Raw genomic sequence first — 26,039 nt, forward strand, 5'->3', positions numbered from 1 at the left:
TGTATTCACTATATACTATCCCATCATTTCTTGCATGCATGAGGCTCAGCATTGTACAAATGACTCTTTCTGTTGCGTTTCCTCAGAGTTACGCTCTGTACGTCGGCGGAGATGAAAACGCCATATCAACAGATGTGCCAAAGTATCTGGTGAAGCTCTCTGCAGGTATGTTTGTAATGTCTATCAACACTCAGACAAACGAGCACAGAACACGAAACAGGTGAATTTAACTCTGAGTTCCTCTGTGTGTGTTAGTATTTATTGACAACTGGTGCTTATTACCTGTCAGTGGCACAGTTCTCTCCTTCAGGGCGCCAGTAACACAGACGGAATGATTCAGGTCACCTGACACCTGACATCAAATTGAACATTGACATTATAGGTATTGCGAGAGCCTCCAGAGTGACCCCCCCCCCCCCCCCCCCCCCCGTCACACTACACTGGCATTCGTCAGTATAGAAACAATCACAGAGGCCTTCCTACAGAAACGCAGTGCTCAGGTCTTTAGATATGCTGCCTTATTTAAGCTGTAAATTCAGTGACTTTTCTTTGGTGATGTGAAAATAGTAAAAGTTTGGCAGAGAGCTGCAGCTTCTACTAAACCTGTGAAAATGAGAGCGGGTTTTAGATCATGATTTTTAGGAAAAGATATATATAACAGCCAACATATTCGCCCAGCTGCACCGTCATTTCTTTATTTTTCAATCTTCTCTTCTCAGGCCAGAAGTCTTCTACCAATGACGTGCAGTTCAGAAGGTAATTACATAGACATCAATGTCAGGAACAGTTTCGTTTTTGGAGTTTTTGTTTTCTTTGAAGCAGCTCAAATGTTATTCTTGTCCAAATATCATAAATTAGTGTTTAGACTTTTTTCCTTTTTTTTTTGTTTCTCGCTTTCTAAGCTATAAAAAAGGGTGTAAAGATACCAGAATTGACCCAACCGAGAGTCCAAACCAGTATGAAATTTGCTAATTGTGAGAAATTATCACATTAACTGCAATACATGTATTAAAATTAGTTTGACACCCTGGGTTTATTCCCTTAATCAGCGTTTGAAATCAAATAATGGTGTTTGCGTTTTCTTTCACTTAACAGTGTTAATAATAATTTTGTGGTTATTGCAGACAGAGCAGTGTGAACCTTTCCAGCAAGAACTTGGCTGTGCAGCTGGTGGTCTGGCTCACCTCAGAGGGTAAGATAAGCAGGTTTTTTTTTTAAACTTTTTTACATGTGCGCAGATGAAGTTGTACACTTGTCAGTTTTTCTTTCTTGTTCACTCATGTTGCTTTACACATTCTCACATCTCCCGCTTGCAATCACATCTTCTGTGTTAACAGAGTCAAAGATTTCTTCATCTGGGGGCTTGTAAATCAGATTGGTTTGGTCCTGATCAATGATGTATATGCGGTCTGTTTTATTAAAGCGTCTTTTTATCAAACTCGTCTCATTTGCTCCCATGATTTTGTTTCAACCTGAAAGAACCGGCGACCTTCTCTTGACACAAAACGTGTTGTCAGCAGTATAAAAAAAAAAAAGATTTCTATTTCTTGTCTGACCCAGGATTCACCCTGAAAGACTTGGATTCAGTCCCCTTCGGCGTGGCTTTGCCCATCAGAGAGGCCATCTATCGGTGTCGGGAGCAGCCCTGCTCCGATTGGTCGGAGAAAGTCTGTCTGCTGATTGGTCGACAGGACCTGACCAAACAAGCCCACAAGATGACCGTGGCCAAGAGTAAAGCTGTGAGATAACTTTAGTCAAAGCTCTTTTTGAATCTCAGCTAATCAGGTTAGATTATGATACAGATACAGCAGAGTAAAATGTGTAAGGGACATTTTGCAAGATTCACCCACATCCTTAGCGCTGTTATAAGTTATGCAACATGTTAGGCATCTTACACACCACGCAGCAGAAACTGATGCATATGCATCATAAAAGCATTTTTATTGAGTGCAAATCAGGGAATGTGCTGGATAAGTCATCATACATGCAAGAGCAGTGCTAAAATAAGGAGTATACGTGACTTATCACAATTATTGAGGATGGATCAAGAGATACATTTAGGATTGGAACACAAACACAGGGTTTATTTTCCATTTTATGGGGTTTGTAGTCCAGGAAGTCTGTCAATCTTAAATAATTCAATGTAACGTCAAGGCCTCATTGTTTTCTTGGTCACAAAGCTTATCCAGATTATCTGGAATTGTCAATTTGTTATGATGTCTTCTCTACTCCATAAATCCATAAAGGCTTTTACATTTTGTGGATTTCTTGAGAAAAGGTGCCAAAGAATTCTATCAAACAATCAGGTTACAATTTTGATGACCCAAATTATACTTTCACACATCAATTTCTGCTTGTTGCTAATTTTAGCAACTTGCTTCAACTGTGCCTTAAGTGCTGCTTGCATGCGATGGCAGAGTCTTGACATTTTGATTGAGATCACACATTTCTCCTGAACTATATATCTCTTTGATATAACTAATGCTTGCTATCACAAGCACTGAAAACATGTATTGTTAACATTTGCGAGTGGCTTTCTCTCTCAACTCTAGAAATTTATGGACATCCACTTTTTTTCAATCATGTTTAAACTCAGCAGACATCAAAATACAGCCTCAGTTGCTTTGCATATCTAATCTACACTATATACTCACGAGACATTAGCTGTGATTTTGCCTGTGTGTAATATGTGCATTGTGTGTGCAGTCTGTAGGTTCAGGTCTTTCATTGGAGCCCCCCGCAAGCACAGAAGCTGACGAGGAGGAAGATGGGATGTCGGACATTATTCAAGAGGTATTAAGCTCTTCAAACTCATCCACTGCATTTTACAACCTCTTACTGGAGAATACCTCAGCTACACACTGATATACTCTTTTTCGTGACTTATCTGCCCTCGCCAGGTCACAGGTTTGATCTGGAGTCAAGATCTGCGGGTGCAGGAGGTCAGGAGGCTCCTGCAGAGCTCGCGGCCGGTTCGGGTCAGTGTTGTCCAGCTTCCAGAAGTTTCTGACCATGAATACATAGAGGAGAAAGAAAACAAGTAATTAAAATATTCTTTTTCTTATGTTTGTAGAAGGCAAATGTCAGTACCTGTCCTGTGCTGCTGCTTTTCTCCCGAGTTCCATAACCTGTCCTTCCCTGACTTCCCGAGTCATTTTCTTATTGGCTTTTCTACAATTTTTCATTATCATTTTGTTGATTCCTTTATGCCTTTCTCAGACTCCTGCAGTTGTGTCAGAGGACCATGGCTCTTCCTGTTGGCAGAGGCCTCTTCACTCTCTTCTCCTATCACCCTGTACTGACTGAGCCATTACCTGTTCCAAAGCTCAACCTCACAGGTCTGAAATCATCATGTTGTCACATGATTTGGTCTACCACCCCTTGTAATATCAGGCACTGCACACAAAAATCAAGAAAGCTGTCAATTACTCTATTGATCATTCCGAGGAAACAATGAAATTTTTGTTCGAAGATTGTTGTAAATCATTTACCTTGGAGATTAAATCTACTGTAGTCTATTGTATGGAGGAGTCAGGAAATTCATCAACAAACCAGAAGCAAAAAATTTCATGATTCTTATTTTTGTTTGTATTTCCTAGCTAATTTCACTCACTTTCTTCTTAATTCCTGTAGGTCGGGCCCCTCCCAGGAATACTATGGTTGATCTGAACAGTGGAAACATCGATGTGCCTCCCAACATGACCAGCTGGCCCAGTTTCCATAACGGAGTAGCTGCTGGACTCAAAATTGCTCCTGCGTCACAGGTAAGAAGCTTTGCTGCCTTCTTGTTACCTTCTCTGCTACCTTGCACAAACAGATATATTTTATCCCAAAAGTTATTTTAATAACATTATTTTTATGATGTTTTAGTGATTTTTGTTTCATCAATTTTACATTATAAGAGCCATATAATATTTAAATTTCATGCTACAGTATCTAATGACTGAAACATATTGATTTCAAGCAAGACTTGTGACATTTTCCCACCAAATTTCTTAATAATCCCCCAAATTTTGTGATTTTATGCATTAATGTTGGCAACAATAAAATGGCTTGGTACATACCTCTAATTTTATATGTGGACATTAAATACACAAATTTCTTAAATTGTTCTACTTATACATTTACTATTACTTTACATTATTACTATTATTACTGAAATCATTTACTGGTTACAGACAAATGACTGAGGTGATTCCCGCAGGCTTCTTTTAATATCTGTCATAGTGTAGTTAGTATGTTGAAATAGACATGAAAACTCAGATTCTGGTTAAATTGGCTCCTTGCATTTACTGCTCGCTCAACAAAACCCTCTTACCCCAGTTTGGTAAGCTTGCATTGCAAACCTTCTCACTCTTGTGCTGTAAACAAACCTTCCCTTGTCTTGTGCAAATAAACATGTCCCACTTTTCTTTTAAGGTGGATTCCGCTTGGATTGCCTACAACAAGCCAAAGAGTCCTGAGCTGGCTAATGAATATGCAGGCTTCCTTATGGCTCTAGGACTCAATGGACACCTCACCAAGCTGGCCACGCTGAACATACACGACTACCTCACCAAGGTATACAAACACCCTCACGAAGGCAAACAGTGGACAAGAGTAGATATTGTTCCTGCTTCACTGTTCACTGCACACATAAAGAAATCTGCAGAGATCGTTTAAGTCACCGTCTCACAAACAATGGCACGAAAGAAAAACAATGAACTCACCACAGTTCATACCGAGATGCAAACATTTACTCTCATTAAGTTGCACACAAACCACATTGTGCACACCTTTCTCTGAATGAGTGTGACTGAGAGATGTAAACTAGCCTCAGAGCCTGGAGGCAAGTCAAACTGAAACTCTGCTGTCTGAGAACTCTGAAAAAAGGTCCTTCCCGCTTTCAGGTGAGAAAAACAGGATGCTGCAGCCCCAGTCTTAGTTTTTTTTTTTTTCTCAACCACAAAAAGTCAGCATAAAGATGTGATTGAAGAACAAAGAGGAGCCACTCCAACAAGTCGTCTCCGACCTGTCAAATAGATGCACAAACTCCAATACCTCACAAATATTTAGTAACTGCCATCAACACATATCTCAGAAATTGGTTTATTAAACAACAAATCAGTATAACAGTTATCAAATTTTCTGTCTTTAAGTAAAAGCAAAATGCTGTCATTTATAGACATATTTCATGCTGTTGCTATTCAGACATACGCTTACACATGCATGCGGGGGTCTAATAAACATGTCGGTCATGCAGAGCTGAGGTGGACGCCCATCAAACTCCTGAAGTCACAGTTGAAACCAATTATTACCCTGGAAGTCATTTGTTTTTCAGCAGCAGGAGAACACAGGGCCCCACGTCACACTGCATCCTTTACAATTGGAATCACGCCTACTCTTAACGAGAAATCACAATTATGTCAGAAAAAAGAAAGAAAAAAAAAAGTTTTTCCCAATATGTAGCTCAATTTTTAACTTACAAGATTTAGTGAATAATGTCTAATTTTATTTCTTATTTCTCCTTAATTTTAGCAGTAAATCCTCTTTATATCAGATCCCCACTGAACACGTATGAGATTAAAACTACACTATTAGAAAATTATACAAATGAAACTGTAGAAAACCATCAACATTTCTCATTTAGCATCCTCTGAATGACAGTTTTACTTTCAATGCATCAGTGTCTTTAGCGGTGTTTTGAACATGAAGTGTCTTTGCACGTGGTGACTCATAGCTTTTAATTGGAAAACTGTTACTGTAATGGAAATTCTCCTCTGGCCGTCCTTGTTTCTGTCAGGGTCATGAGATGACCAGTATCGGGCTCCTCCTGGGCGTCTCCTCAGCCAAACTGGGCACCATGGACATGTCAATTACCCGCCTGCTTGGTATTCACATTCCTGCCCTCCTCCCTCCCACCTCCACCGAGCTGGATGTACCACACAACGTCGAGGTAAGCCTGAGAGTGTGTGTTTAAATGTGTAAATTTCCGTGTATCGTGTTTATTCAATCTGTCTGTTGTGCAGGTTGCTGCTGTGATTGGGATCGGACTCGTATACCAAGGAACGGGACACAGACACAATGCTGAAGTGTTACTCTCTGAAATAGGTGTGTTTAAAAAAAAAGTGACTGCATGATGAGCAAAACCTGAATCAACAGAAGGGTTAAATCAGTGATGCTCACACTACAATGTTGGAAATAAACTTTATATCTTGAGCTTTTTCTGGCCATGTATTCATGCTAAAACAAAATGTCTTTGCATTCGGCAGGGCGGCCCCCTGGTCCGGAGATGGAGTATTGTACAGACAGAGAGTCCTACTCACTGGCTGCTGGACTCGCCCTGGGAATGGTCTGCCTCGGGGTGAGTGGCACACTCCTCTGGTTATGGCAATAGCTGCTGAGAGTAAATTCAGTTCTGAACCTAAACAGTTTCAGTAAGACAACGAAGTTGATTTCATGATTTTAGCCCAAAAGTTAAATAGAAAATAGAATCATGCTTTGAAAAGTCATCCCCCTGACCCCGCTGCTATGTTTTCCCCTAAAGCTCTGATTTTAATAGATTCTTTCATGCATGCTATGTGTTGTCAGACGAGCCGGCAGTTTTGCCAGTTGATGGGAAAGAAGAGAAACAAAAGTTCTCACGGAAGTTCATAAAAATGTCTTTTTCTGTCAGGTTTCCTCATATTTATTGAGAGTTTTTTATCCTTTTTTGCTTTCCTCACACTCTTTCTGCATCTCTACTGATGCGTTCAAATCCTTATCTTTAGCATTGTTCCCACTTCTCGTGTCAACCGCGCCGCAAGTTCACTTTTTATTTCCACCCTTCTTTGTCTTCTTTCTTCAACCTTGCATTAAACTTTCACAGTAATCCCCCTTTAAATCATGTCTGATCCCTTGTTTTCTCTCTTTGAAGCACGGCAGCAACTTGATTGGGATGACCGACCTGAACGTGCCTGAGCAGTTGTATCAGTACATGGTTGGAGGCCACCGCAGAGCTCAGGCTGGGGCCAACAGGGAGAGACACAAGTCCCCCAGCTACCAAATCAAGGTGGACAAACAAACCCTTATTTTACTGTCATGATGTAAAATCTGCAATAGAAAAAAAGGAAATTCATGCAGCTTCTTGTTTGTGTCTGGTTTTTTTCAACTGTTTCATAAGTCTTTCATTTCGTTTAATGTTTTGTGTCTTAACTATCTAGTGTGACAGATATTTCCGTCTTTTTTTGACAACACAAATTGTTTGATAGTGATTGAGTGAGACAGTTTGCCTCAATCCTAATACTACACACATGATCATTACTGAGGTAATAGGCAGTGTGTTGCACATTGTTTCGGTCAACCTCCTTTCATGACTCAAAAACTACACAAAACTGACCTATTTGTTTGTATAACGTATACACTTTCGGGGTATATATATTTTTTTATGTAGGTGTCACAGGGTTGTGCAAGTGGTACAATGACATAAAATAAATTTTGGGGAAATATTGAGTCTATAGCGAATTGTAAGTTTGATGTGTTATCTTGGTTTATAAACAAGACTCAACAATTGTTGTTCTTTCAGGAGGGCGACACTATAAATGTAGATGTGACGTGTCCAGGGGCCACGCTGGCCCTCGCCATGATCTACCTCAAGACCAACAACAGGTACAGATTTATATGTTCGATTTCTGAACCTGTACTCAAATTGGAGACCATTTAAAAATAACAAAATAAACATTGTGTATCTGTTCACTCTGCAACAGTCATATGGCTAAAGTGTGTTGTGCTATACTTCACTATCCCTCCATGCAAATAGAGCACAATAACCAGCACTTTCTCAAAACTTTCATCGTAAACAAGAAATGACCAAGAGTCCTGCAGCTCCCACAGTGAAGAGGTCTCTGTCCTTTTTAAGGCTCATCTGATGCTTTCTGTCTGTCGAGAGGGTGTTGAGGAACCATATTAACACCCCGTCTTCTCACTCTGGTTTGGTCCATCAGGTCGATCGCTGATTGGCTGAAACCTCCAGACACTTGGTTCCTCCTGGACTTCATCAAGCCAGAGTTTCTGCTTCTGAGGGTCAGTGTGTGTGTGTGTGCGTGCGTGCATGTGTGCATGCGCGTCTGTGTATGTGAAATCACTTTTTAACACCATACCTGCCCCCCCCCCCCCCCCCCCTCCTTTTTTTTCTTTTTTTTTCTATCCCTTCAGACTCTCGCTCGGTGTATTATCATGTGGGATGAAATCCTCCCAAACACAGAGTGGGTCAAGAGTAACATACCCCAGGTGAGAAAATGTACACAGTCACAGTTTGTGCCGCAAATATGCCCTCCAAAAAACTTCCCAAGTTATGAGGTTTATTTATTTTTGTCAGGATTTAAGATTTAATTCTGGTGGCTGAGTGTATCTGTAAAAAAGCAGAAAATTTGTGTCTGTGCAGCTGTAACAGTGTAACTGTAGTGTGTGTGACACCACCTTAATGCATTCAGTGGATTCAAGCCCATCCTTCTGTCGCTCTTACCAGATGTATCCAAAGACCAAGTGGATAGTTTTCAGCAGGAGAAATAGGCTCTGTGGATTAACAAGAAGAGCAAACAAAGCCTAGTGAAGAAGCAATATTTGTGTACACGGTGGTGTGAGAGAGTGAAACTCACACTCCAGACAAACAGCGGTTAGTCTGCCGTCAGAAAAAGGTGATGGCTCGATATGGACACAGCCATTAAATGTCGTAGGTTTGTTTTATAGCAAAATGATAAAAGACAAGAGATTTGTCTCATATATACTTTTAAAACACACATACATTTTATTTCAGGGGCCACATACTGTCCAATTTCATCTTCAGTGGGCCAGACCTCTGAAATAGAGCCATAATAACATTTAAATTTAAACTAACATTTTATTATTGTTGTTGTTGTGGCACAGAGTATTCGTGATGAAAATATCTTATATTTTCAAAAAACCAAACAATTACTCTGGAAAATGACTCCGATCTTGATATAAAGCCAAATTTAATGAAACTTTCTGGTGCAAAATACAATGAAATGTCCAACAAACGTCTCCTATAGCTGATGCATTTTGCATCTTTTTACAAACTCACCCTGACAGCACGGCTTTGAGCCACTAGAAAAAGGTCCAGGGCAGCACGAATCAGCCTTTACTAGGGCTTTAGGGTTATTAAACTTTAAGTTCAATAAGAAACTGTGTTTGGACTAATGATGGGCCGCCACAGTATTGGTGATTAATTCGCTCAAATATAAATTAATACGAATTAATGTCATATTTTCCATGTAGATCATGAGGGGAACATTTAACCCTTCAGAGGACATTAACATGGAGACAATGACGTAAGTATTTATCAGTAATTTCAAGAATGTGATTGAAGTTTGATTATTGAGGGTACATTTGAGTAATCCATGATTTGTTGTCATCTAGTCACTGATGTTTCTCCACAGTGACCCTAAAGCTTAATACGTGATTTTCTGCTCCGTTTAACTCAGTCAAGCCCAGGACTACATCACGGCCGGCGCCTGTATGGCTCTGGGATTGCGTTTCGCTGGTTCTGCCAACTCGGATGCCTTTGACTGTCTCTACGAGTTTGCCAGAAACTTCATGAAGATCATGTCGTTTGCTGGTACATCTGCAGTGGTAACTCCTTTTTTTTGTTTTTTAATATATATATGTTTATATTTCTCCCTGTTTGGTGTGAACTGTGTTGACGCGTTGCAATGAACCTGTTTGAATTTGCGTTAATTGTGATTGAATATTTCATTTCTAAGACGGCCCTAAACACATAACATCATCAGATACAATCATACACAAACAATAAATGAGTAACCCCACACATACATTATAAAGATACAGATACCTTGTTCACCCACCAACAACCACAGCTGTATACCTCCAAAAGAAATACCCATAAAGAACTACCAGGTATAACATAGGAATACATCAGTCATGGGAAAGAGGAAAACTGGAATGCTCATACTTTATTTGCTGTTTATTTCTCTGTCGCCGTGGGTTCTCATCTCTCCAGCAAACAGGTTTCTATAACCTGCAGACAGGCCTGTCAATGATTCTGCTGGCTATGTCCATGGTGATGGCCGGCACGGGGAACCTGAAAGTCCTGCAGCTCTGCCGCTTCTTCCACAAGCGAACAGGCGGCGAGATGAACTATGGCTTCCACATGGCGCATCACATGGCGCTGGGTTTGCTCTTTCTGGGAGGAGGCAGGTGAGCCATACACGTAAACACTACATACAGGAAAAACAAAGTAGATGGACATTTTCTAAGCGTTCATCTCCTTAACAGCTTCATCAAACTCGGGGTGATGGAAGCATAGGGCAAAAAGCAGGGTGAACAAAATGAAACAATCACGCCTTTTCTGTTATTGTATTTTCAACACAAAAACCAGAATGGGAAAAATGCTAACGTATCCACATGTATAAAAAAAATCTATAAATGTTTTGCTAATCGAAGTGTGTTAAAATTCAGATCACTTAAAACAAGCTTATTACTAAAGTGATGATGAAATGTAGTCGTTTGGTTGTTTTCAATCCTCAAATTTGACTTTTTGTCAGGCACACCAAAAAACCCCTGCAAGTTTCATCAATGAAAAACATTACAGCTCCCCCCTCTGTTATTCTTTTAAACTGTTCCTACATTTTTGAACTACTTGTTCAGGTCAAAAAGGTTTTGATGGCCTCATTCTGCTCCCCACTCTGCTCTTTTGTCATGTCTATGTTCACTCCTACATCTGTAATGAATAGAGGTTTAATTCATCTACATACATTCCCTTTTATGTACTTAATGGTGCAGCATTTTTTTCCGTGACTATATCTCAAAAGGAAGGCTGGTGTTTTTCCATGTTTTTCTTCTCGTCATAACATCTCTGACAAACGATGTACTTTCAATGTTCCTGAATGCTCCACTGATTCTTACTGTGGAGATTTATCTGTATGAATAGGCTCTCGGTACAGTTTCTTTTTGTCAGCACTGGCAAATAATATTTTATTTTATTTAATAACTGGACACTGTAGCAAACAGGAGGAAAGTGATTTTTGCTGCAGATAAATTGGCATTTCATATGCGACGATGAAAATGTATGCAGAATTGACTCGGGTTAAGTTTAAATGTGATCTCACAAAGTGCAGTGATTTCGATGTGGTTCACTAATTTGTTCATATCTGGGCCGTAATTAAAAGTTGATTAAGAGTCTCATTCTAAAGGTACTGACTATGAGGAAAACATAGTGACTTATTCATTGCTTCTACACCGTGTGTTTTTCAAAGTAGGAAGGGATGAGGATGCTTTTTCATGCTGTTGAAAGTGTTGGTTGAATGTTAAACCTTTGACACCATTTTTATCGGGCATAAAAAGCAATTTCAAATGGCAAGTGAATCTTTAGCTATAGTTCATGACTGTCACACCCATTACACTCAAGGTTTATTGACTTTATTTTGATTTGTCCGACACTTTAAATCCAATTCAAAAAAATAATAATAATAATTGTATCATAAAATAAAATAAAGTTTATCATTTAGAACCCTTATTGAATTTCTTTCTTCATAACTGATTAAAAAAAAAAAAAAAACCCAGAAGAATATCATGCTGTAAAAAAGCCACTGACCCCCAGATTTTTCCACGTTAACATTTTGTAAGTTACTTTAGAGTACTTTAAATAAGTTAAATTCTATTTGTACAACACTTTTCACAGATAGCAATCAAAAAGTGCTACACAAAAGTACACACTAAAACATAGAAAAAGAATTGGCCCAATCCCCACAAGTTTCAAAACCAAGTTAAGGCAAAAATTTTCAAATCAAAAGTACGGCCAACAAATGAAGACAAGCTCTTTGGCTCACCCGAGGCCCCACACACACACTTTAAAAACTACCCCACCAATTCATTGTGAAACATACATAAGTTGTGTGACATGAAAACCCGCATACCTTCTGTGTGCTCAGCGTTACTAAGATATGAATCCGATAGTCTCCACACTTTGTTTTTTCCCTCCAGATTTTTCATTAGTTTATTTCTATTCCACATGTAACCAGCCTGATGACATCTCAATTGGTGAACACAAACAAAGAGAACACACCCATTGCACTATTTCTTGGAAACACCAGGTGCAACGCGCTCCCTCGGCGTGGGTTAGCCACACATATACACACAAGTATGCTTTTGAGTGTTGCTCTTGATCATAATGAATGGCATTCATAAACACACACCCAAACCCAGTTCCTGCAACCACTGACCTCAGCCCGGGTATTTTCAAGTGAAACAACGGCTCCCGCTCTCTCATTACATGTTGCAAATGTCTCTCCACCTACAGCCGTAATCAGATGGACCTTTTGAATTTATTTGGGTCGCGCTTTATTTCAGACCTGTCAGCTGAAAGCCGCGTGCAGCTGCAGGGACTGCTGGTTTAAATGTCAGCCACCAAAGTGTGTATTATCACGAGCGCTTCGCCGTGGGTCTGCAGATGTTTGTAGGTCGCGCCGGATAGCAGAGTGATGCCACCGTCCTCTCCTGGCGTCCGTCGTTTCGCCTGCACTCAGATTTTCTATTCACATTGGCTTTCAGCACATTTCGTCATAATCTTTTGCTGCATCACAGTCATTTATTCTCTGGCCTCTATTTTCCTCTTTGCTAACTTCTGTCTCGTGGCTCATTCCTCACCTCCCTTCATTCACTCTTTTCGTTTGCTCAGTCAGTTTCTCTTCTCATTTTTAAGAAATTAAGCTGAAAATTGAAGCAAAACTCTTTTTATTTCCTTTTTTTGTTTTTTATATATATCCGGAATGAACACTTCTCCATAATACAGGTTTTTCTCTACCAAAGATCTTCTACTTTGGGCTTTTCTCAGTTAAGGTTACACGTCCTTTTGTTACTCTGTTGATGTTTCTGATTTCCTCCCAATCCAAACTCAAGTATTATGGATTTTCCTATCATTTGCCCTTGACCAAAATATTACCCTCATAGCTGGAGTTAGTCCTGTACTGTTTCCCACTGTTTTTATAAAATATTTTCCATGGGTCACATGTCGAGCACAGATTCCCTGATGGGGCTAATAAAGTATGATAACACACATTTTTATAGCCAATAGAAAACCAGTAGTTCCTAGTTTTGCTTTTTGTTGGACTGTACTGAAAGTTTTCTGACAAAACAAGGCAGAAAAAGTGATTGTTTACAATCTTTATCGTCCTCTTATGGAACAGAAAGGATCTTTATCTAATCTTTAGTCATGAAATTATGTTTGTGCCGTTATTTGTGTGAAATTTGTAAATGTCGGAGAAATGTACTCGTCAAAGTCGTGCTAGGGTTTTTATTAATGAAATTTCAATTGCTATGCTGATTTTTGATCACCTTTGCATCAATTGTCTACTTTAGAGCCTTCACCTGTTAATTTGTAGGAAAATGTTGTACATCATTTGTACATGACGTAAGCGGCCATTAAATGAAGGACAGCATCCTTTATCTCATATGACTTTTAATAAGTACGCTCATAAGATCCCTCCTGAGCATGAGTAGCATTTGTCATCTGACCTGACATCATTTTAATGAATCCATTATTCAAATTGGATTCTTAACTTCCTGCTCTTTATGTTGAACAGGCTGTGTTGTGACTATGTACATTACAATACACACCCGATTTAAATAATGGAACGAAAAGGGGAAAGTGTCATTAAAAACCAGTCGGCTGAGCTGTGTTGTAAACGTTCCTGTGTATAAGTCGGTGTTAAACAGTGAGAGGCTGATGAGTGTTTATGTGACGTGTTTTCACTGTGTCATGATGTTTTGTTTTAGGTACACCCTGAGCACGTCCAATTCAGCCATCGCTGCTCTGCTCTGCGCCCTGTACCCACACTTCCCTGCTCACAGCACCGACAACCGGTGAGACCAACACACATATACAACTGCAGGAGTTGCAACTGTTCTTTTGACATTTCCTTTATTTTGAGGAATGAAGGTATCATTAAAATGGGCTTTTATGTTGAGGTGGTAGTCGTTTTCAGTCGTAATTGTTTAGTTTTTGCAACAATATAAACATTTGCATCATGTATACTCTGCGCTACCACAAAGGCAAACTGTGAAGTTTAAATTTAAAAGTTATTATGGGACTTTTTTACCAATGCAGCCCACTCAAGATGATATTGGACTGTATGTGGCCTCTGAACTAAAATGTGTTCAACACCCATGATCTAGAGTGTTAAAATACATGTCTGTCCGATAGTATTTTTGTTAAAGTTGACCTTTCACTGCATTACGAGAGTGCAAACTTTTTTAAAGGTACCTCTAAACAAAATGTAAGGTTTAATGTCCTGAGACAATGTTTTGTACCATTGATAATTATTACTCCATTTATATTAAAACAATCTTTCATATCAGAGTTGGCCACACTGGTAAATAGTGCCATAATGACCTTTAAATTCACACTCTAAATTTTTTCTCTGTTGTGGCGTCGAGTATGAGTTTGGAAAAAAGTATGTGTTTTTTACTAAATCTTTGCCAATTTGCACCGAAATTTACGTCTATGTCAACGTAAAGTCTCAGTGTTGTGTTATGTCGACTTAAAAATGATGGTTTTATTGCTATTCTTACAATTTGCTTGGTGGTTTCACAGCTGGATTGAAACCTCTTGCGGTCTTATGTTTTGACACGCCTCATTGAGACAATCTTTTTTTGTCTCCCATTTTGCTTGATAAGTCTTAGGTTTTTCAGTTTATTTAAATTGTTTATTCCGTTTCATAGAAATAATAATAAGGGTAAACTTAGAAACAAAACTGTTTCTTAAAAACTGCAATTTAAAAAAAGAATTAGTCCTTATCCAATTTGTTACGTTTCATGTTACATTCTGTCTTAATTGCTCAGCACAGCAGAGTTATTGTTAAAAAATATTGAGTTTGATTTCAAAGGTTCACCCTCAGTAATTTAATGTTTCATACTAACTCGTGAGCCTTCAAAAATCCAGTTACACTGACCTTTATGACAATTTATGAGCGTCATGACTTTCTGTTCTCTTTCTGTGTTCTAAGTAGACATTACGAAACTTTAAACCCTTTTTGCTTTTCAAATAAGTGATGACACATTAGTTTTTGAGAGGGTTTTGATTTTCTATGTGGCTTAATAGAAGTTCAGGGGAACACCAATGCATCGGTTTGCCTGTGATTGTTCTTTAAAAAAAAACACAAATTTTCTGAAGTTTTTATATGAATTGTTTCCATCATTACAGATATCACCTGCAGGCCCTGCGGCACCTGGTCGTGTTGGCTGCAGAGCCTCGCCTGCTGGTCCCTGTGGACGTGGACTCCCTGAAGCCTTGTTATGCCCTCTTAGAGGTCACCTACAAGGTCAGCACACACACGTATACCCACCTGAATGAAGTGGGAGCTTCCTCAAGCAACTATAACAAAGTCCCGAATCACAATGGGACACTCCTGCACCAAGTTTGAAATATATATATATTTTTTTTATTGTTTTCCAGCTGAATAGTAAGAGGATCGATAGCGTCATGATTTCAATCCGCATCAATCTAAAACCCAGAAGTTTAAAAAGCAGCCTTTCAAGTGCAGTCTGGATGTTCCACTCATGTGTTTTAAAAGACATTCTTTCTCAAAACCCTTACAAACATTAGGTTAAAACAGTAACGTATTAAGACTTAACACACATTGGTCTCATTGCTTTCTCTGCGGGTCAGCACACTGGCTCACGTCACTGGTGCCTGTTCCCAAGATACGCAAAGGAGCGACAGCTTTATCAAACCTGTCTCACAGATGTTTAGAAAAAAACCCGCCTGAAGTCTTTATATTTGAAGTTCACCTAAAACAAGAACTTCCTCCTTTCAAATTCTTAGTCTAAGCTTTTTAATGTTTCAGCCTGATTCCTTTTTAGTCTTTAGCTCCTTAATAAATTCATGAATGACTCCAGCTTATTTCACTGTTTTAACATGTATCTATTGATCTGAGGGGGAGAAAATACATTTTCAAATTGATCTGAGCTCCTGTTGATTCACTATTTCCTAAATGAAAGGCGGCTGAAGGTTAAAGACTCGACACCACAGGACAGGGCACCTCATTTCAATTTGATTCACAGCTGAAGTCTCTGTTTGAGCTCTTGAACATCGTCATTCGCCACCTTCGCTCCTTGTGTGAGATAAATAATAACCCTTATATAAAGGTATTGTTTATTGAGAAGTGATGTGATTACCCGCAGGGTTCAGTGATACGTCACAATTTTCTAACCAGCCATCACCACTCAGTGTAGCCTGCTCGTCCTCAATTAAACCAAATATAGTAAAAGTCTCAGTCTGAGCAGCAGCACACCACCATCCATCAGAGTCATGTCAACAAGCAGGACTAGGGGATTTGCTTAGATACCTAAGAGTTATTATACATAGTTTAGGTCTAATAGCCTAAACTGTTAACTTCATGCCTGCTTCTCAACTGACTCTCATTCACTGCCTGCTTGAGACCCTTTTGTACAGATATTCTTACTTTGTAAAACAGTGTATAATTTATCCGAATGCTGCCTGTTGCTATCCATGCATGGACTTTCTAAATTGTGCTGTGCAGCTTAAATATTCAGCATACGCATCTTTTGTGCAGGGAAGCTATTAGAATAGCTCCCAAATAACCCAGAAAAGATTCCCAAAAGCTCACCTGATTATAAACTAAACACTAAAACATTCCCTTCCTTCCATCAAGATGAACAATGAGCTAACGTCTAATTAGCTGTAGAGCATTGAATTATTATTTATGAACACAGTTTGCTCGTCTTTCAGGAGACAAAGTGGTACGAGGAGACGACCGTAGAGCTGATGGCTCCCACCATGCTCCCCGAGCTCCACCTTCTCAAACAGGTGACATTTAACAGCCTCCATCACCCGACTCGCCATGCAACTCAAGCCATACATTAGGGACATCATGAACAACTCTTTTGAGTTTCTGAACCTTGACGGTATGTTGATGGCAGGTGAAGGTGAAAGGGCCTCGATACTGGGAACTGTCTGTAGACCTCAGCAAAGAAACGCAGCATTTGAAGTGAGTATGGATAAAGAAAGGAACTCGGCTATCCACTACATGAATGTAATTGTTTGATGAGTCCTCTGTATCTCCTCAGGTCCATCCTGTGCAGAGACGGGGTGTTGTATGTGAAGCTGCGGGCCGGACAGCTGCCCTACAAAGACGACCCCCAAGGCTGGAAGAGCCTGCTCGCCACCACCGTCAACCTTCACAACTCCGGATTCAGAGCCTTCAAGGTAAAAACACAAACGTCGCTCACACTGAGTGCATTTCCTTTAGTCTACATGATAGAGGAAGGAAAATCATTCTTTTCTTCACTGATTGACTTTTTCTTTGCAGTATATACAGAGCGGTCAAAACTGGAAAAAAGTATTTCTCAGTTTCTTAGATTTGCCACACCTAAATGTTTCATTTTATCAAACTATTTTTAATATTAGTCAAAGATAACCAATGATTATTGCATTTAATAAGAGGAAAAAAAACTATCCAAACCTAAGAGAATGTCTAAAGATAAAAAGCAACATGCCATGGCACGATCAAAAGATCTAAAGAAATTCAAGAGCAAAGTCATTGACATCTATCAGTCTGGAAAGAGTTACAAAGTTATTTCTAAAGATTTGGGAATTAGATAAGATAATCCTTTATTTGTCCCACAATGGGGAAATTTGCATTGTTGCAGCAGCGAGTGGACAGTCCTAAAATAGCAAAAGAATATGAACAATAATAATGAATATTAAAACAAAATCTTGCATGACAATGTTAGTGCACAGAATACAAAAATGATCATATATTGCACATGAGAGAACAGTGGGGAACCTTCACAGGAGAGGCTGACTGAACAGAATTTCTCCAAATGATATAATCTACAAACACAAATCTCCATAATTGTTGCGCATGAATTGAAAAAAGGATGCCTTCAATTTATTGCGTATTACTATTAATTTTCCTCCCGTCTGATGCTCTAATTCAATAAAACAATATTAACTAATCTAAGGTTTGTCTTTATACCCAACATGTCTTAGTAAAGCTTTGCAGAATATTTCTCATCACAGCCTTCTCAGTAACATGAATTTCATCTTTTCGTTTTCTATCGTAGCTGCTTTAAATTTCACTTTAACCGTTTTAGTTTGTGGATTTGAAAACAACCCATCTAAATTGAAGTGAGAAGAATTAAATTCTTGTCCTCCTCCTCCTCCTCCTCAGTGAAATATCGTGTCCAGCTTTGGCAGGTTGTCACTGAGGTTTCAGCGGGCAGCTGCGTGGCTGACAGGCTATTAATGGTTTCCCAGTGGCCAGGCTGTAAGCTGCCAATACACCTGAATGTCTGCAGGGGGGGAAACACACATTGTTTATTCCACTGTGTTTCCTCCAATTTCTCTGGTTTCCTCTTTTCCTTCTGTCCTTCCAAGCTTCCGACAAGAGACTACAGATACCTTTTGTTGCACCTTTACCTTCTATTATTATTTCATCAACAATGTACATGAACAAAGTTCAATATTTTCAAAAAGAGATGAATGTTTTGTCCTCTTTGTTTGTGTTTCTCTGCAGCCTGAAGACATCTCCACGTTCACCTCTGAGCCTGCGCTCATCTCCTTTGCCGAGTTCTTCTGTAAAGCTTCAGAGGAAATGAAGCAGGTGAGTTTTAGCACCAGACTTAATCACTGGTATTCTTATGATTTCATCCTAAGATATGGCCGTTGGGTAAATCGTGGAGTTTAGGTATTACATTAGACCCTCGTACACAAAATTCAAAACTGTCTCACAAAAACACATGTATTTAAAAAGGCTAAGACATTAAAACTGTGATAAAGAGGAAAAAAAATTGATAATTTAAAACATGTCATTGAATACAAGCAATGTAAATTAAGATTTAACTAGGAAGATGGCACTAAATCCATTAAAAAAAATAAAAAATAATCTCCCTTGTAATGTAATATTAAACTACAGGCAATTGAAATCGAGCACAAAATAACATCAAAACTGGAAGGTGAATTGAAACTGATTACCGGTAAATTAAAATACAAGATGATCTACAGCCACATAATGCTTAAAAAAAATAAGACATTTAAAAAAAAAAAACCACAAACCTAATTGTCGTGTCATGATGCTGACTGAGTACTTATTTACAGGATTTAATTATGTGTTAATGTGTGTCTGTTATTACTGCAGAAACTTTATTCTCGTTCCAAATAGCAGAAACACAAAACACAGTAAAAACACGTTTGTTTTTTCCAGGAACTAAAATGACCATATTTACATTCACCGTGTATTCCTGGTAATATTGCACATCCTGAATCAGATCTACTTCATGATACTGTTTATAAGCAGCTCCGAAATCCATTTACCATTGTGTGAACAAAGAACTGTTCCAAATATTAAAACTAACCCAACGTAAGGAAGCAGCCGGTGCAAACAATAAACTCATATCTCAGATGCACTGACTGAAATCATCCTATATTACAGGAAACATGCATAGGATATGGATTTTCTTTGAATATTTGGTGTACATATAAATATACAGTCCTAAATGTGGATTAAATGCATTAAAAAGGTGAGATTGAAACACAAGCAATGAAAATCAGTATGTTGCTGTATGTGTAATACGATAAAAAAAAAAAACCCAAAGAAGTACGTAAAAGTTGGAAGGATGCAAGAGTTAGATGGAAATGTTGTAAATGTGTTGAGAAATATGGTAAACATGACTTAACCAAACCATTACCCAACAAAACTGGGTGTCGACACCTGCTTGTTGCTCTTATTATCAACTATTAAAGTCCAACATGTTCTTTTTTAACAGTAATCCCGTACAGTAAAACTGTATTTATCAGAAATATTAGCGGGATGTAATGACATAGGAATATTATAATATGATATTTTATACCTTGAACTAAAACTCACGCTGATTGTTGCACAGATTATGATTATTTTAAAAACAAAAAGGTAATTTCTTGAAATTGTCCGCGGACTGACAAAAGACAGGAGCTGCATGTGACCATTATTAATCCCGCGTACCACTGAGGAGCCGCTTGTCCTGTTTCTATTTCAAAATAAAAGTTTAACACATTTTAAAATTTAAAATTGTCCTAGCAGGAAACATTAGGCACGTTTTCTCAACTTCCATTAAATATTTTTTTTTGTTTTATGTTTCTACTCAAATCAAAAATATGTCAACAATAAACGAACTCAATAGGACTATCTATCAAACTTTCACTAAAAACTCGTACATTTTTTCGGAATATTTCAGTTTCCCAGAAGAGAAGAGTTAACGTCATAAGATTTGTGGGGGAAAAACAGTAAACACAGCTCTTTCACTTGTGGCGGCTTCGCTTGGTTTTAATCCCGCGGCGGCTTGATTTGTTTAGTCCATGTCGTACACAGTAATTTAAAGATTTAAAATAGATTGTATGGATTGTCATGATTGCTGTTCAATCTGTTCAGTAGTCACTCGACTAGACAAGCTTTCTCAGGTTCATGCTGCTTCAGCCTGCAGAGCGAAATACAAGAAATTACTCATATTGGAGCGTAACGTTTTGTAATTGAATTTTAATCCTGTACATATTCATAACAGGAGTTATATCTTTGCAGGGCAATCACACCGACCCTGCTATAGTTTTTGGCTGTACCTGTGCTTGTTTAATAATGCAAACGCAGTCTTGAGTGTATTTGTTTTCTGGTTTGTAATTGTGGCGTGAAATAGCTCCAGATTGACAGCTGAAATACATTTCCTGCTGACTTCCATTCACGTTGTGTTTAAAAGTTTGCTAAGTTATTTTGATCAATGTAGTTTTGAATACATTAAAATAAGTTGTTAGACTTTGGTTTCTAGGTGGTGTAGTGGTCAGCCCTCTTACATGGAGACGGTCCCGGGACCATTCTGTGCCGTTTGCATGTTCTCCCTGTGCATTTGTGGGATACATCAGTGCAAAATGCATTATTGAGTGTCTACTTTTTGTAATTACAAAAAAAATTAAAAATTCAACACTTACAGATTGTCAAGTTGTTCGTTGTTCGATGCATCAGGAAAGACTCACACAGTCACTTTGTGTTGCTCCTCTGCAGAGGGAAGACACTCTGATGTTGTTCTCGGCCATGCTGTATGAATGTGTGACGCAGGAGTGTCCAGAGATGTTGCCCACGTACATCGCAATCGAGCAGGTAACAGACACACACACACACACACACACACACACACACACACACACACACACACACACACACACACACACACACACACACACACACACACACACACACACACACACACACACACACACACACACACACACACACAAAACTGAGGACAGTTGAGTTGGTTCTTGTTCCAGCAAGAAAAATCAATTAAATGAAATCGTTCATTTCGGGTCTACAGTTTCATTCATTTGTATTTCTGGGGGAAATTAGAAATTAAAAATATTTCTTGGTTGACGATGCGCAAAAATGAAGACCATCTGATTGTTGTAGATAAGATCGTTTAATTGTGTCGGATTAGTTCATGAGTTATTGCTACTTTTTCAGTCTGTTAATTCCCATCCACTTTGTCCATTATAACCTACAAAACATAAATTAATAATAGTCACCCAAGGTGCACCAGAAATATATTTCGGGGTATAACAGTCTTTTATGTGTCACAAATTTGGCCATTCAACATTTAAAGTAATTATGAGACAAAATTACTCATTTTAAGCATTTAGATCAAAAGTATACTGTTTATTTTAAAATAAAGTGGCATTTAAAAGTACAAAGGTAAGCCGGCAAAGTAGCAGTAGAAACGAGGCTAAAGAGAAAGATGAATCGATCTAAAAGATAAAGAGTGTACCAAGGGAGTTGGGTAGAACCTGGCTTCATAGAAGACAAAAATGGATCCGAATGCATCTTGTTTGAAACTGCAAGTTGAAGCCGCTCCAGTCCAACAAACACTCAGAGACGGTGTGTAAACCCAAAGAGTTTAAACTCAGAGAAAAGGAACTCATTGTAAGAAATTATAACACAGAAACTGTATTTCACATATAGTGTGTTATGAGGCTTCTTCAACTTTTTTGGGTAATTGCACTTTTAAAGGTATGCAGATATTAACCGTGTCTTTGTGGGTGTGTGTCAGGCCGTGGGAGCTCTGCGTCAAGGCGACCTCCTGCAGACGTTCCCCCTGTGGCAGCTGCGTCTGGTGGTGGACATGTGGGACGGCAGGATGATGCGGGGCGCCACCAACCACCACGACTCTTTGCTCACCTCCAAGTTTCTGCCCGTCATGAAGAACTCGGTGGATGTGATTCTGGACGACTGGCTCAGAGGTGAGACGGGATGGGATTGATGACATGCATATAAATACAATCAGCTGATTTGTATGCGTGTGTGTGTGTGTGTGTGTGTATGTGTTGTGAGTCGTATGACAAGCAAACTTAAAAAACAAACAAAAAAACAGCACACCATGTGACAGATGTCAGCTGTTCAGCCTGGCTCCTTTCAACACTGTAATCATCTGTCCCTGCCCCTTGCATGGTATACACCACATTAACTCCAAAGATTTTTTAAGCACACAGATTTACTGACGGCAACAATGAATGTGGACACTAACAAGTTGCCATTAACTTTCACACTGACGACATGTGACACAAAAGTCAAAGTAGTCAGTCTCCGTTCCACACTGCAGTCACAGGCCGCTTCAGATCCCAGACGTGTTTCAACATGTTTCGCCGCCCTGGGGCGTTGCACATTAATGTCAAAGTTTAGACGGTAAACAGACGCTGTGTATACACTCAAACAAACACGCATTCCTTCCCCGAACCTACACACACGCACACGCACACGCACACGCACACACACACACACGTGGAAACAGACACATGCCCACAGTGATAAACACACTGGGAGGCGTAGGAATCCAGTGGATGACACTGCAGGTATGTAAACAATTCAAACGTGTGTTTGGTTTCATGTTTTATTAAGTCGGTGGCATTAAGCTGACCTCAGGCATCGGGAATGTTATTACACACTCATGTGTGAAATATGTTTCTAGAATTTCTTGTTTTTGTGATTTATTTTTTTTTTTCTTCTTTGCTTTACCGTGATAAAGTTATTTACCAGAATGGAGTTGTGTCACTGTTGAAAGACTACTACACCTTCTGGATATGTCATATTGGTTTCGATATATACATACAATAATAAATCTGAAAACATGGTTTCCGAGGGTCATCTCAGCAGAGTCTCGGATGCGTGCGACTTGATGATTATACCTGGAATGACGAGGCGGTTAAAGGTGATGGACGGTGTTGTTAACAAGCCGCTTTAGAATGCTGCACCTCGAATTCTTTGGATGCCAGCGAGGATGACGCGCTCCGGGAGGAGCAGGCGGAACCGGAGCATGAGCGTGACGATAGCGAGGAGCAGACTTAAGACATCGAGGAAACTGAGTGTAACCAAGAAAGATCAGAGAAAATTCGACTTTTTGTGTGCAAGTGTGTGTGCAAAACCATGCAAATGTCACATTACCTGGATTTATAACTATATTACTATTGTCCAATTTAACCTCATGAGCATTATTCCCTTAAGTGGAATCGCATATTTGTTATATTTCATCATGAAGTTACTCAGCTCTCCTAAAATTACCATCTATAGACGTTTCCTGTTGGAGTTGTGCACTGATGCAGCAAAAAACCCACATTGATTTTTTTTGTCATCTTTACTGTTCAAAAGTAAAACTACTCCCTAGAAAAATACCAGAATGTCTCTCGTACATTGCTCTGCTTTCGTTTTAACAAGCTTTAATAAACATCTCTGATTTAAATAGGACCTAAAAGAAGAAGTGAAAACATGTAGTTGGTGTTGGAGATGCCTGCAGTGTCTAACATGGATCTAGTCTTTATTACTGTCACAGGATCCGTCATCCGCTCCTAAAATACTCTTAAACACTCCTGGTCTTACTTTAAAATGGCCTTTTATGGCTGCAGTTTCAGTTCAAATGAATCTTCATTAAATTCTCCGCTTTGAACAAGCAAACTGTTCAGTTCTGTGTCTCTCTCTCTCTTTTTAAATCTTACAATTGATCTTACTCAGAAGTTTCATTCACAAAAGTGTTATAAATATGTTAAAGTGATGTATTGAGAAAAAAAAAAAAAAAAACTCTTTTGAGAGGTCCTGAAAGCTCTGTGAAGAAGAAATAAAACGACTCCTGCATTCCTTGCACTTTCTCTTCAAGACAACAGCTCGGTGGTGAAATCCTACATGAGGGGTGAGGCCCTGTCGCGGGACGTCCTGTCTGCCACGCTGGCCTCCTTCCTGGTGTACCGCTCCATCCCGTCCCTAAAGGACACACACACACAGATGGAGGGTAAGACAAAACGCACCAAACGGCCTGTGTGTATGTTAGGACTTTGCATGCAGCTCAGAGGTACTTTAATATCCAACTTCCACCTCGTAATAATACACTTCTTCAAACTGCAGCTGTTGCAAGTATCTCTGTCATTATTGACATGACATTATGTCCAACTGTCTTTTAGATTCATTATGTTTTTGCTCGCCTTTTCATCCTGGATGCAATTTATTTGACCTTTTCATGCAACAAACTATTGTGACTCAAACTGAATACGACACTTGAAATCAACTCTTGTCGCATGATTTAGTACTTAATACAGGAAACTGGAAATTCTCTCTTTCTCCCCCCCCCCCCCCCCAGGCTGCAGCTCTTTTGGTGATTTATTGTCACGTAGCAGCGAGCTGGGAATCCCTCTCCGCGACCTGCTCAGACTGGCACCAGTGCTGCTCGGCTCTGCGTCTGGATCGCCGCCGGGCTTCCCTCTGCAAGCACTTTGATCTGGACGCTCAGAACGACGTCGGCAGGCCGGTAACTTCTCGGAGATGCAACTCGAAGTGGGAAACGCGCACACACACACACACACACACACAAACAGGTGGTTTCTGCCTGTAGACTCCAGCATCGTTGCGAAACAAACTGTAAAGAGACACCTCGAGTCGTCTAAAAAGAACTGTTTGAAAAATACAGACTGACTTATTTTATCATCTCTTGTTGAAGGAAACCGTTTTTGTATGATATTTGTATTTAGTGGGTTGTTTTTTTTCTTCTGCATAATCCTGCAGTGCACGCGGCGCGTTTGTGCTCTGCTCTAAAGTACAGGGGCAGAAAATGTCTTTTGTTTTTGAAGAAAATACCTTTTTTAACTATAAAATGGAAAATACCTGCAAACCATATGAATTCTGTGGGTTTTCTTCCCTTGTGTTTCTAAATATTGACCCATGTGGTTCAGTCACAATAATCCAAACATCTGCTGCCTTATTGTTTCCGCTTTTGTATTATTTTTATCGACCACATGAGAGAGGATTTTCCATTTTCTGGGTGTGTGACCGGCTCATTCAGCTCCACAGGGGAGTGCACACCATCATTATTTGTGTTGTTGTTGTATTCGTCCGTCACATTTTGTTTACAGTGTACAGATCTCATTGTTGTGGTCAAGATCAAGGTCCTTTTGAAATGAGGAGAGCCGAACTGCACTTGTTTGGATCGTAGGGTGTTTCTCTCATCAAAGAACACACCGACTATTACACACTTAGTTTTATAGTAAAACAAAGTCCTTCACGGGCTCGACTGAATTATTTTCAACTTGCATTCATTGTGTGGGTGAAGTCGAATAAACCTGAAACTGAACGAAACTGAAGCTGTTATGGAAGATGTGATCAAGCTCTTTGCAGAGTTGATGATGGAAAAAAAAAAAGATGAATCATAATGTAATAGGTACTGAGTGGAATAAGTATACTAATTGTTTTGATAAGAAACTTTCATATCTTCAAACATGAGAGAAATATCTTTTTAATCAAAAATAGTGTTTTCTATTTTTATCAACCCTACAATAAACATGTACATTAAAATATTCATCTAAATATCTATATACGGTATAAACTATGCATTTGTACATGTTGTCCTGCTCTTGAACTGAAGGTGTATTCCATCCATCCATCCATCCATCCATCCATCCATCCATCCAAAGCTGGTGGCTTATCAAGTCAAACACACAGAAACTGAAAACCACACACGACTACAGACTCTTT

At 39.2% G+C, this 26,039-nt stretch overlaps 1 protein-coding gene across 1 annotated transcript in view; it reads left to right on the top strand.

The window, feature by feature from the left end:
• Window positions 1-25,640, top strand: part of anapc1 (anaphase promoting complex subunit 1) — a 43,665-nt gene extending 18,025 nt beyond the window's left edge. The window contains exons 25-53 of the mRNA XM_080481091.1: window positions 87-165; window positions 720-756; window positions 1,125-1,192; window positions 1,561-1,739; window positions 2,707-2,793; window positions 2,901-3,040; window positions 3,220-3,338; window positions 3,634-3,764; window positions 4,420-4,560; window positions 5,783-5,935; window positions 6,009-6,090; window positions 6,252-6,343; window positions 6,896-7,030; window positions 7,544-7,626; window positions 7,962-8,040; window positions 8,173-8,247; window positions 9,253-9,305; window positions 9,459-9,606; window positions 9,995-10,191; window positions 13,768-13,854; window positions 15,194-15,311; window positions 16,742-16,819; window positions 16,933-17,000; window positions 17,080-17,218; window positions 18,531-18,617; window positions 21,042-21,137; window positions 22,081-22,270; window positions 24,175-24,306; window positions 24,652-25,640. Coding sequence (XP_080337217.1) covers window positions 87-165; window positions 720-756; window positions 1,125-1,192; window positions 1,561-1,739; window positions 2,707-2,793; window positions 2,901-3,040; window positions 3,220-3,338; window positions 3,634-3,764; window positions 4,420-4,560; window positions 5,783-5,935; window positions 6,009-6,090; window positions 6,252-6,343; window positions 6,896-7,030; window positions 7,544-7,626; window positions 7,962-8,040; window positions 8,173-8,247; window positions 9,253-9,305; window positions 9,459-9,606; window positions 9,995-10,191; window positions 13,768-13,854; window positions 15,194-15,311; window positions 16,742-16,819; window positions 16,933-17,000; window positions 17,080-17,218; window positions 18,531-18,617; window positions 21,042-21,137; window positions 22,081-22,270; window positions 24,175-24,306; window positions 24,652-24,788 — 3,210 coding nt within the window. The 3' untranslated portion in view covers window positions 24,789-25,640. The remainder of the gene's footprint in view (window positions 1-86; window positions 166-719; window positions 757-1,124; window positions 1,193-1,560; window positions 1,740-2,706; window positions 2,794-2,900; window positions 3,041-3,219; window positions 3,339-3,633; window positions 3,765-4,419; window positions 4,561-5,782; window positions 5,936-6,008; window positions 6,091-6,251; window positions 6,344-6,895; window positions 7,031-7,543; window positions 7,627-7,961; window positions 8,041-8,172; window positions 8,248-9,252; window positions 9,306-9,458; window positions 9,607-9,994; window positions 10,192-13,767; window positions 13,855-15,193; window positions 15,312-16,741; window positions 16,820-16,932; window positions 17,001-17,079; window positions 17,219-18,530; window positions 18,618-21,041; window positions 21,138-22,080; window positions 22,271-24,174; window positions 24,307-24,651) is intronic.
• The last annotated feature ends 399 nt before the right edge of the window (window positions 25,641-26,039 follow it).

This window comes from Lipophrys pholis, assembly GCF_963383615.2.
Source record: "Lipophrys pholis genome assembly, chromosome: 15".
Classification (NCBI taxonomy): domain Eukaryota; kingdom Metazoa; phylum Chordata; class Actinopteri; order Blenniiformes; family Blenniidae; genus Lipophrys; species Lipophrys pholis.